Source organism: Cydia amplana, chromosome 21, assembly GCF_948474715.1.
Source record: "Cydia amplana chromosome 21, ilCydAmpl1.1, whole genome shotgun sequence".
NCBI classification, from domain to species: Eukaryota; Metazoa; Arthropoda; class Insecta; order Lepidoptera; family Tortricidae; genus Cydia; species Cydia amplana.
Genome location: NC_086089.1, coordinates 9,107,845 through 9,120,562, shown reverse-complemented (window position 1 = coordinate 9,120,562; position 12,718 = coordinate 9,107,845). Strand labels below are relative to the sequence as shown.

At 39.4% G+C, this 12,718-nt stretch overlaps 2 protein-coding genes across 2 annotated transcripts in view; one reads left to right on the top strand and one right to left on the bottom strand.

Moving 5' to 3' along the window:
• LOC134658214 (prolow-density lipoprotein receptor-related protein 1-like) overlaps positions 1-10,278 on the bottom strand; it is a 197,808-nt gene extending 187,530 nt beyond the window's left edge. The window contains 1 exon segment of the mRNA XM_063513823.1: positions 9,902-10,278. Coding sequence (XP_063369893.1) covers positions 9,902-9,977 — 76 coding nt within the window. The 5' untranslated portion in view covers positions 9,978-10,278.
• Positions 10,279-11,245: 967 nt separating this feature from the next.
• On the top strand, positions 11,246-12,458 carry LOC134658118 (NADH dehydrogenase [ubiquinone] 1 beta subcomplex subunit 3). Its single transcript, XM_063513724.1, has 3 exons — positions 11,246-11,347; positions 11,479-11,611; positions 12,242-12,458. Exons 2-3 carry the CDS (start codon positions 11,484-11,486, stop codon positions 12,414-12,416), a joined length of 303 nt encoding a protein of 100 aa, XP_063369794.1. The 5' UTR covers positions 11,246-11,347; positions 11,479-11,483; the 3' UTR covers positions 12,417-12,458.
• Positions 12,459-12,718: the final 260 nt, after the last annotated feature.

The following is a 12,718-nucleotide window of genomic DNA, read 5'->3' as shown; positions in this document are numbered from 1 at the left end:
GTTTGATAGTTACACACATTTTTGCCGTTACGTTTTTTGGAAAAAGTTTCTAAATGGCGGAAATTGGCATTAAGAACTTTAGGGTCTATGGCTCTTAAGACAAGTTATTGTGAGTTCGCTGTGATAATGACTCGACCAAGACTCGACGAAGTAATTTTTTTTATGTTTTTCGGTGGTATACAGATTCACTATAGTTCAATCATAGCGATTACCTCGGTGTTTATCTGTCTTATTGTACATATGTCTGCCTTAAACTATTAGTACGTTAGCATGAGTTCCAAGGTTCAAATTACGAAGTTTCGAATCGGCAACCTCTGTTTTGAAAGTCACAGCCTATAACCGCTCGACTGCAGTGTAGCTCGTGTAGGTAACTGTAATTGTTTGAGACCTAGAAAGTGTTAAATGGGTAGTCTAGTGTGCTAGAACAGATAGTCAAAGAACGGTGCCTATAGCGGCATAAGACCTAAAGGCTTGGCCAAACACACAGCGCCGCGTCCGCGCCGCGTGATGCCGACGCGATGTCTGTTCAAACAGGGCGCGCGCGGATCGCGCTCTCAACACGCCCTCATCGCGCGCGCCGCCGCTCGCTGCCTAACGTCCGATCCGACTGATGTGACCCAGCGCGACGCGGCGGGGCCCGCCGCGTCCGCGCGGCGCAGCGCTGCGCACGCGCCGCGTGGACGCAAGGGGCCGCGCGGCGCGGGGCGCGACAGAAGCGGGGCGTGATACCGGCGGGACGCAGTCTGTTTGACGTCGGTAACCTGTTAGCATGTGCCGCGGTCGCGCGGCGCGGACGCGGCGCTGCGTCGCGCTGTGTGTTTGGCCAAGCCTTAACTCTAAGTATTCCTGCGGCGCACAAAGATATGGGGCTAAACAAAATAGGTATTATAACGACTCCACTATAAATTGTATAAATACAGTTATTGTTATCATATTATTGAATGGTTTAATCAGCAGTTGCTTTCACTAAAGTAGGTACTATAAAAACACCGGACAAATGCGAGTCGGACTCGCCCACCGAGGGTTCCGTACTTTTTAGTATTTGTTGTTATAGCGGCAATAGAAATACATACATTATCTGTGAAAATGTCAACTCCAAACCAACAATTTCGTACCCAAAGGGTAAAAACGGGACCCTATTACTAAGACTCTGTCCGTCTGTCTGTCTGTCACCAGGCTGTATCTCATGAACCGTGATAGCTAGACAGTTGAAATTTTCACAGGCGATGTATTTCTGTTGCCGCTTTAACAACAGATACTAAAAAGTACGAAACCCGCGGTGGGCGAGTCCGGCTCGTACTCGGCCGGTTTTTTTAAATCGGTTAACCAGCTTTAAAAGTTCAAAGACTAGTGTAGACTACTTTCGATAGGTATTGGCACTATAGTATGTGCTAAAAACGGTAGGTACCTAGCAGCCTAACTCAATTCCCGGACAATTTGCGTCTGAAAGGTTATATAATAGCGTTACTCGTCGTGGCGCAGTAAGAAAGGACGTAATTCGATCAGGTGCCCTTTAGTAGATCTAGCGATGGCCGAAAAAAGTCGTATATTTATGAGGATTTTGTTTACTCTGAACCAATGAACGAACTGTATAGTCACCATTCATTCATTTATTATTAAGGGTCGCGCGAAATCGCCGGCAAAAAACCGCTCATTCATTGAATATCAGGCGGCCTTGCCAAGGTGACAATCGCTTGCGCTTCGCTATCGAATCGCTTTGTGTCTCTCTCTCTTCCATATTAGTGTGACAGTGACAGTTGCGTTTCGTTCGCTACGGAGCGTCAGCGATTGGCATGTTGTCTACGGGGCCTGGGTAGGCAAAAAATACCTACGCGCATAACGTTTTCTCGCTCAAAAATCGGAGCGAAGTGCGAATCGCATCTAGTGTGATAACCGCCTAACACTGTGGACGATAGAAGGTGGTTAGTGCGTGCTTACATGCACCCTTATAAATAATTAATTGACTAGTTATTCCCTCGTCGCTTTTAACACTGACAAATGCTACCTAGGGCTCGTCCAGATCACGTGATCGTTCAGAGGGGGAGGGCGGAGCTCAGAGAAGATATCACGTGTAAATTTTTTTCAAAGCGGGAAAGCTTAAAACAACAATATTACCTACTCAATAAATTCATCAGATCAAATAATCCGCTCTATTTTATGTTAGTATGTAATGTTAGTTTGTATTAATAATTATGACGTGATCTTGTGGCAGCGGGGGGGTTGCGTTACAATCACCAAGGGGGAGAGGGGGGGGGGATATATGATTTCTGGACGACCCCCAGTACCGCAGAATTGATACTTTACTGCGACAAAGTGCTATAAATATCCAAGCTATTTACTCTTTACTAATTCAAAGCTACAGTGGCTTGCTGGCGCCAAATACGTCACCGACATTTTTACAGAATGGCGTAGCAAACGAGCATACGGACCATCTAATGACAGATAAATAGGCGTATTTAAAATAATAAATACCCAAGTGTTACAGGAAATACGAGTATAGTTGTGTTGTGGGTTAGTGTTAGTATAGACATAGACAACGATTAACGATGTAATAATTATATCGTCACTACATAGTATAAAACAAAGTCGCTTCCCGCTGTCTGTCTGTCCCTATGTATGCTTAGATCTTTAAAACTACGCAACGGATTTTGATGCGGTTTTTATAATAGATAGTGATTCAAGAGGAAGGTTTGAGTATAATTTGTTAACCCGTGCGAAGCCGGGGCGGGTCGCTAGTTATAGATAAATACTTGTATACATAGAAAACATCAATAATTAAGGAACAAAGTCTATCTGAGGAAACTTGTAACTGGCTCACTGTTTCTATGTTATTCCCTAACTTGTTACTCTAGCTGTAAGTTTTCTAAGAAATAAAATAAAGAAAATATTCACGATAAACATACAAATAAAATGCCCTTACCGCGGGATTCGAACCCGAGACCTCCTTCCTTTATAACAAGGTTTAAAAATTGCCAGTTAAAACCTACCTACTATAATAACAAATAGCTGGGAGACCGAGCTTTGCTCGTAAAACATATAAACACTCAAAAATGCGCGTTTTCCCAGAGATAAGACCTAGCTAGATCGATTTTTCGCCACCTAGCAATTTCATCGAAATCGTTAGAGCCGTTTCCGAGATCCCCGAAATCACTACATAGTATAAAACAAAGTCGCTTCCCGCTGTCTGTCTGTCTGTATGCTTAGATCTTTAAAACTACGCAACGGATTTTGATGCGTTTTTTTTTTAATAGATAGAGTGATTCAAGAGGAAGGTTTATGTATAATTTGTTAACCCATGCGAAGCCGGGGCGGGTCGCTAGTATATAAATAAACAAGAATTGCTCGTTTAATTAAAGCAAAGCTCGCTCGCTCGTGTAAAGGTATAAGATAACATCCGGGAATCTCGTTAATATATGTAATGACAAATTGATATAATAAGTAATGTTAAAGTTGACACAAGAATCACTGTCTTAAGCAGTGTCCACATCTGGCGAATTAAATTGCAGCAGACTTTTTTTAACTCGCTCGGGCATTGCACGAACGCTGTACACATGTGTTGGTTTCATTGCGCAACTCAATGGTGTCGGGGTTCATTTCATAATATATGATCACATGATTCCAGCCAGCCTATTATGGATAGCTTTATCCATCTTTATCCACGTGATAAAATAACTGTCACTGTTTAACACCGTGGGAAAGAAAGTGACGGGCACCGTTTTATCACGCTGTCACGTAGACAAGAACGACCATCATATCCGTACTGGACGCCCCCTAAGTACATTAGGTGTTACAATTGTATATTGGACAGCTATGAAACCCTGTGAGGGCATTAGGGCACTGCAAATTACAATTGTTCAGTTAACTAACTTCATCCGTAGTCCGTACATACGAAAGAATTTTCGCCCAAGCCGAAATGGAGACCTTTGCTTTCGCTCATTCATCTAAGGGGAAGGAATTGGGAAACAGTTTAACCTTTTGGACGCCAATGACCGATATATCCGCACCATAGGCAGGCCCATGGAACTCTCCGCGCGAGCTCGGTTTTATACCTACGAATCCGTTCCCGTTCACGGTAGAAAAGCAAGCCAGTTGGTTGTCACACGCGCTCACGCATGCATGTCGCGTCGCCGCGCGCTCGAATATGCTAATGTAAGGTAATTGTATATTTTGAGAATTCATATCCATATTGTTTTAACAATTTACAGATTAAACTCGGCAAATAATGATGTTTTATTCATTAAGAGACAGTCAATTGACACTTTGGACAAGTCACGTGGTCTGTCACGTGACTTGTCCAACGGATCGACTGCGTGGGTAGATTGGCGGGAACAGCTGGCTTTAAAAACACAAGCGAGTACCTGAGTGGGGCATTCTGTTGGTAACCTCGGAGTGAGACGGATCTCTCGGAAAATACTTTTACTAGTACTTGCTGATTAAGTTACATAAGGATTGGTGGATACATTTATAATTGTGGAATGTAATTAAAGGAATAACGGAAAATATAATATGTTGATACATAGTTGATGTGTTGTTTTTTATCCTGACCAAGCGACCTCAATAGGTCAGAAGTGGGATAAAATAAGGCTAAAACTTGCCTTTCTACGCTCACCGCTCGAAACAAAAAAAAAACGTAAGTACATTTTTAATACTTCTGACAAATAATCAAGTAGGTGAAACTATTGAAATATAAGAGTAGGATCTGAGTACAACTTAATTAAATGTAAACGCTGGGAAGGTTTTCATGATGGCACATGTTATTAAACTATTACTTGTAAGGTTGATCTTATTGAACGATTATTGGAAAAGCAAAGTTATTTTTTTCCCTTTTTAATATTCTATTGATGGTTTTTTTTCTCCCTTTTACTTAAAGTAATCTTACACTTTAGTTACTCTGTATCTAACAGAGTTTGTAAGCACCGTATTTAAATCGATTTTATTGAAGGGTGATTCTATTACATGCTAAGTTAAGTACCTACCTGTCATCTGATTTATTTCACCGTAGTTTCATGTGCCTCAAAAAGATATGCATAGTTATTAATTACCATCAAATGGATGATTAAAAAAATACACATTTATTTTTAAAATATATTATACTACTATGCTTTATTTACTTTGTAAAGTAATTTAAAAGGTAATTAGCGAATTTAGCGATAACGTGATTTTTTTTGGCTGCATCTTCTTCTTTTTTATTTTTATGGGATTCTAAGCTTACGTTGTAAGTTTCAGATTACCACGCTTAATATGACTAGCGAGGCTGGCTCGAGGAAAGAGCCAAGTCCTCGTGAGGAAAGGATTGGAATGGATAAGGATGGAGGCTATGTGAACAGTCGAGGGGAAGGACTGTCACATAGATTTCAGGATGGAATGCCCGGGGATAAGGGCAAGGGAAAGGATAATGGATTGAATGGAAGTGCGTTAGGCTCGAGGACAGAGCGGATAGCACATGGACAAAATATGACGCAAAGGAGGAGCCGCTCGCGGCATCGACCAAGTGACTATGACAGCGGGGAAGAGTACAGGAGGGGGAGGAGGAACAGGAGGACAAGGAGGAGGAGGAGTTATTCGTCATCTGGATCATCTGGACCTGGAGGATCACCGGTACTGCCTGCCAGAAGGACTCGAGGAGGGAGAAGTAAGGGATTTAATCCTAATATTATGTTAGACAAATTTTTGAACATCCTTGATAATTTCAAACGTTCGGATAAGCACAAATTAACTTTTAACACAAATGTAGTGCCTGAATTTGATCCGAGTTCGAAGGAGCAGACCATTCTCACTTGGCTAACGAAAGTGGAAGAGTGTGCACAAATTTATGGATGGGAGGATAAAGAAATAATCCACTATTCGTTACCCAAGCTGACTGGTCTAGCTAAAACATGGTACCAGGGCTTATCCACGTTGTTATTCACTTGGACTGAATGGAAACAGAAGTTAGTAGAATCATTTCCTTATCGGGAGGACTACGCTGAACTATTAACGGAAATGTTAGCTAAGAAAGTTAAATACGGCGAGTCGTTTGAGCACTACTATTACGCGAAAGTCAACTTGCTCAACCGCTGTAAGACTACAACAAACATGCAGTTGACTGCCTTCTTAACGGTATAGAGGATCGCACTGTCAAAGTCAGTGCTCAAGCGGCTCAGTTTAAGGAACCTGAGGAAGTCCTTAAATATTTTAGGACTATAAAAGTTGGCCAACCCCGTGACAACAATAATGCAGCATCCTTCAAAAATAATAACAATAACGAACCTGAGACCTCATTTGCCGATAGCCGTCCTTCAGAAACTAGTAAAGCGGGTTATAGTAATTCAAATATACGGTGTTTTAATTGCAACGAGATTGGCCACCCGAGCTTCAAATGTAACAAGCCTTTATTGACTTGTACGACTTGTAATAAGATAGGGCATCAGGCTTCTAACTGCTATAAGAATAAAATCACAGATAGTAAGGACAATCCTCAGGCTGCTGACAAAAACAATGATACTAAATAGGTTCCTAATGTTAAGTAGGACAGCCAGTTTAGGACCACAGATCGGCTGTCAGCTTGACTTACCACTTTTTGATGACGTAGGAGCTAACTTAACAAAGTAAATCTTTTTGGTGGAGTAAGGACACCAACATTGAAGGTAAAGTAGTAAGCATGTAGTAAGTAAGGAATCATTATTATTGTCTGTTATGCTGAATTATCCACTAGATTGTCCTATTGTTAGTTTTGTAACAATCAATGAGGGAACAAATCGTACCTAAATCACTTTGGCATTTATTATATTTGATTATATTGTAAACTCTTGATGTGTTTAAGGAATTAAAATAGACATGTAAAGATTTTGGTTGATAATATAATTTATATTATTTTAGCGAATAAGTGTTGACAGTAAATAACAAAACTTGTTTAATTATTGTGTCACCATTTTGTTTTTAGTTAAATTTTTTTTCTGTTTACAAATAATAGCGAAGGGACTCGCTATGTGTAGGATGGCCGAGCTGTAAGGTAATTGTATATTTTGAGAATTCATATCCATATTGTTTTAACAATTTACAGATTAAACTCGGCAAATAATGATGTTTTATTCATTAAGAGACAGTCAATTGACACTTTGGACAAGTCACGTGGTCTGTCACGTGACTTGTCCAACGGATCGACTGCGTGGGTAGATTGGCGGGAACAGCTGGCTTTAAAAACACAAGCGAGTACCTGAGTGGGGCATTCTGTTGGTAACCTCGGAGTGAGACGGATCTCTCGGAAAATACTTTAACTAGTACTTGCTGATTAAGTTACATAAGGATTGGTGGATACATTTATAATTGTGGAATGTAATTAAAGGAATAACGGAAAATATAATATGTTGATACATAGTTGATGTGTTGTTTTTTATCCTGACCAAGCGACCTCAATACTAAAATGTAATATGCAAAAGAAATGTCTTCGTCACGAACAAGTAACACAACTTGTAGTGTGGATGAATGCAGAAACTACAAAACTAATAAAAAATACCGTTTTTGCTTTTCCGATAGATAGGAAAAGTAGGTAGACATTCTCAATACAAGTACTTATACCAATTGTTTTTATTTTTACGATAGCAAGCTACGTAGGTGGTATTGAATTATTGATTCATTGCACGGTTTATAAAACGTCGTAAACACTGCGTTTACTGCAGGGAGATATGACCTTTTAAAATGTCTCGCAGTCACTCGTCGGAATGAAACGCATAAACGGAATATTGTAATTACTTATTGCAACTTATCTTGCTCATCTCATGGTTATTTTAGGCTATGCTTTTATATGGCCAGTTCTAATGGTAGTTTGACAGTTAAAACTTATATTTGTACGTACCTAAGTAGGTAGGTATCTTCTATAGAATCTATAGTTTAAGCGTCGACAACCCTAGCGTTGCGTCGGTGCGCGCGGTGCGGGGAGCGGCGCGTTGAAGGTCATTCCATTGTATTTTAGTGTAGGTATTAAAACGGTAGGTATTTGCGCTTTCTTTGAGAGATAAGTATCTGTTCGTAAGAACTATTATATAATCTGTGCCATAGGTTCAACGCCAAAGACCGATTAATCGGTCACAGACCACAGAGCAACATCGACCTACGTGCATATACATAAAGTTCAACTTCAGTTTTGACACTTCAATGATGTGGCGTCTGAGTGACAGCTTTTGTGTTTAACACGGCGTGGAAAAGGTGAAAAACTTCTACGCAGCCAAAGTGACCGGCTACAATTAATCCGCTGATCTCCACATCGCCACATAAAGGATGTTATTTACCGTACAGTAGGCATAATGGATCTACCGCAAACACTTTAATGGGTCTAGTTAAGATAACGAGCGTCTGCCGTTTTATCTCTGGAAACTGGCGGCCATTCTAGTTATAAAAGAGATTATAAGGGTTCATTTAGACGACTGTGTGAGTCTTTTGGTATTGATGAATGAACAAGATATTTTTTAACAATATAGTGGATTTATATGGTTTGTTTGTTTTCTTTATACATAGTTAACTGCAACTCCCTATCCTCTATTATTAGCCTATATTTCTTTTCTTCCTGTTTTACTGAATTTAGCTTAAGACTAGAGATTTCACTACCTCCTCAGGGTGCATTCCACAGGTTAAAAACCACAGGCCTGGGGCCCAGATCATGGCCGTCTTAAAAGGGGGCATAAAATATTATTTACGTCACCCTAGGCCCGTAAGTGGGATTTTCTCCCCGCTACGTGAGAAGAAATTCTCACTTTCTAGCCAAGGCAAGACGTATAACTTTAGACAAACCACGGGCGGTAATTCGTAAAGCCCCAGATCGCACAAACACCTGTGATCTGGAGCATTCACGAATTCACCTCCCTAGGTATGTAATGTACTATTGTTATGCTCAGATTTCCTACTTGTTTCAGGACCCACTCAATATTCCCTTGGGACTCACCAATGGGCACTAGGACATATTGCAGGTGACCATACTATTATGGTAATTGAAGTGTTTTCAGATCAACATGATAGTTTATTTAACTGAGTTTCTGGTAAAGATATTTAGTTACACAAACGGGTCTACCGCGATATTGTTTTAAGGTAAAAACAATGAAACTTTTATCGTGGTAGACTCATTTGGGTAATAAATATGTGTACAAAATGTGAGAGTTTAAATAATTAAAGATCCTATGGAGTTTAATCCCGTTCTTTTAGGTATTTAAAAGAATGTAAATAAATAAAACCATGTGACATGGACCAACACCATAGCTTCAGCCAATCTTAGTTACCATTTGTATACTGTATGGTATTATATCATTAGCTGAATGAGACCATAAAATTTTGTTTGTTTACATATTTTAAATACTTACCTATGCAATTAAATTTTTCAACAGAGGTTTCTCTAAGTGTAGTGACTCCATAATTAAGTAATTATTTTTAGATGCAAAGAAATTTAGTATAATCATTTTTGATATTTTATTTTGTCCAGTGTATTCCAATTCATTATTAGTGCTAAAATATTGTATTTCTTTTGCTACCTATATGCGATTTATTAATTAGGTAGGTACAACAAAGAAAAACAAAACAAACAATTATATTATACAACTTAAAAATCTTAAAATTATTCAACTTAAAATATAGTTACCCTAAGATATTAAAAGCAAAGATTAGATTGAGAAATACCAATAAAAATGTAGGTTTATCCTACGGGATACATCTAAAGGTACATCTAAATTCCGGGATACACGCCGGTATTTAATTTCCCGTGGTGCAGTCCGCATCCGCAACATCACAACATTTATTAAAAGGAAGTTTACACCGCATTCCTAAGTTCCCAGTTAAATTATAAAATATTACTGATTTTATTTCAAACAAAATCGTTAAAACACAGGTGTAAATTAAAATAGACCGTTTAGTCGAGAAGAATAAAAAAATATCTTACCCGGGCGCGGCTTGTTGCCCGGCAGGACCGCGGCAACCCCCGCCGCCACCGCCAGGACCGCTACGATGTACTTCATTGCACTAATTAATACACATATCTAGAAATGTTACAAACTCCAGCGTACACTCGAGCACTCTATAAATATCCACTCTTGTTCTTAGTGTTTACACACACGGGTCACTTCATTGATTCCTATGAAGAGTCGAAACCGACCGCGCACAAATATAAACAGATACAATGTGAGCTGATTTAGTTTAGACACCGTTTTAATTTATAATTTTACGCACTTCATGAATTAGGAATAAAAGCTTTTAGTCGTAAAGCTCGGGCTGCAGCGTTCGGCGCACAACAACAACCGGCCGTGAACCGACGATGCGACTGAAGACTGAAGGTGAATATAGGTGCAAGTGCAGCTGCAGATAAAAACACCAGTGTTGCCAACTCGGAATTTGAAAAAATGCTAGACTTATGTCTAGATTATGCCAGAAATATGCTAAATAAATTTAAATGTGCTAAAAAAATGCTAATCAATATAAGGGTAACTAAAAATAAAAATGAGGGTCTTCCATATAAATTAAACAATGCTCTTTCTGAAAATTTTATAGAGTCAGACCAAGCTAACTTTGCACCGACTTGGTTAGCAGAGGAGACATAGCTCAATTCTCTCGATTTAATAGTAACAAGAATGGCATATATTGGAAAATTTCGAAACAATAAGTAAATTGTTAAAACAAGCCTTTGTGCTGTTTAGAATATAGAAAAAATATAGTTACACTCTGACTGGCACACCCACTTTGTAAGCAGAAAAGGCGCGAGATTAAATTTTAGTATGGGAATTGAACCTTTCACCTCAGCATTTCTTTAATTTGCCTTTACTACTGACAAAGTGGGCGTGCCAAAGTATACATAGAATAAAAGCAGTCACCATATGGAACAATCTTTTTTACACTATCCCAACCGCAAGGGACTCAACTCAAATGCCTTTATTTTAAATACTTAAATGCGGTGTGGTAGTCTGTTACAGCTTATAATTCCTCGTACCTATGTATACAATTTTCTTTGACGGTTGTGCCACTGCCAAGTAGGTTTCAAACTTGGCTTAGGGACACAATGACACAATTCACTAATTATGCTAAAAAATATGCCAGAAATTTGGATGCCAAAGAGTGTCAAAATATGCTCGATCTGGTATTAAATATGCCAAGTTGGCAACACTGAAAAACACAAACACGGAAGTGGCAAATTAGCCAACATACTGGAAATAATTTAAGGACCCTGTATACAAATGTCAACTTTTGCAGTGGTGAAATGAGGCGTGTATATTTGTGTCTCAAATAGTTTAGGCTCGAACAGCTATCACTGTCACAGCTGTCAAAACAATTGTATTTTTTCTAATTTTCGATTGCGATTACTACCGTTTTCTGCCATATAACTATTTAACACAAAGTAGGTTTCGTTTGTATTTATTTTAAAATATTAGGCAGTTCGTGAAATATTTACTATTTATAAAAATATAGAATACAAAATTATATAATCAATAGAGGTTAGTTCTGTATTTTTCTTGATCGTATTTTCAGGAAGGATGGGCGGACATGGTCACGCACCCTACGTGGTCCCTGACCACAAGCAGTTCCAGGTGAAGGGGATCCCGCAGCTCGAGGAACTGGAGAAGGCTTTGGCTCAGAAAGGACTAAAGGACCCCTGGATCAGGTTTGAATCTTATTGAGTTTAAAATCCCATATTTTCTCCTTCTCGCCCCTTACAGTATCATTTTCGCTGTATTTATTCTATTATCTCAAAATGTTTGACCATCTAATTCTTCATTAGTTTATATGATAACATGGGTGTCTAACTAGTCTAACCTTTTAACCGCCAGCAATTTTTGATCGAGCGTGCTCGTGTCGCCACCGACAGTAATTGTACCACGCAGAGTAAGGTTGGCATAGTTACGGGAGTTATAAATGTGATGTAAAAACCAAATCAGATCTTTGTCTTATTTATCAGACTGTGGCGAAATGAGCTGGATATGTAATGTCTTATATGTATATCAGACTCTGGCGGTTAAAGAAGCAATTCTTGTATATTTATTTATTTATATATATATTTCGGCGATCTCGGAAAGGGCTCTAACGATTTTGATGAAATTTGCTATATGGCGGTTTTGGGGGCGAAAAACCGATCTACCTAGGTCTTATCTCTGGGAAAACGCGCATTATTGAGTTATTATTCCCAGATATTTAATCAAGACAAGTGACTGCACTCAACAGTTACATTGTATATGGATATTATGGATGTAACTTTTACCCCGCAATTCCATTAAATACGAATAATCAATTCCAGAAACGAGGCCTGGAGATACAACCCCGGTTTTGGCACCAAATGGGGTCGCGCCAAGAAAGTGTTCTTCCGAGGCTTCCCCATCGGCCTGGGCCTGGCTCTGATCACCGCCGGAGCGGAGAAGATGCTCGGGGGCGGTCATGGCGATCATGGCCATGAGGGAGAGGGACATCATTAAATTATTGAATGCTGTGTTAGTAAATAAAATTATTGATAGTTTTTGTATGCTTGCTTTATTTGAATCCACAGGTACCTACTGTCAAATAATTAAATTTTAGGGTCTGTGCGGAAAGAGAAGAGTCGTAGAATGTATGGGCTCCCTAGATTTCACGACTCTTCTTTCTGCACAGACTAGTACTATTTCGTACCTTGTCACAGTGACAATCAATATGAAAGTTGCTTGGGACCTGATACTATGACACTGTGACAGGGAACGAAATGGTACTGAATCAACCTTCGTGCATTCCGACAAGGTTTACG

Coding starts and splice junctions, on each gene's coding strand:
- LOC134658118 (XM_063513724.1), top strand. CDS start 11,484: ATGGGCGGACATGGTCACGCACCCTACGTGGTCCCTGACCACAAGCAG. Junction 11,612..12,241: donor CTAAAGGACCCCTGGATCAG/GTTTGAATCTTA, acceptor AATCAATTCCAG/AAACGAGGCCTGGAGATACA.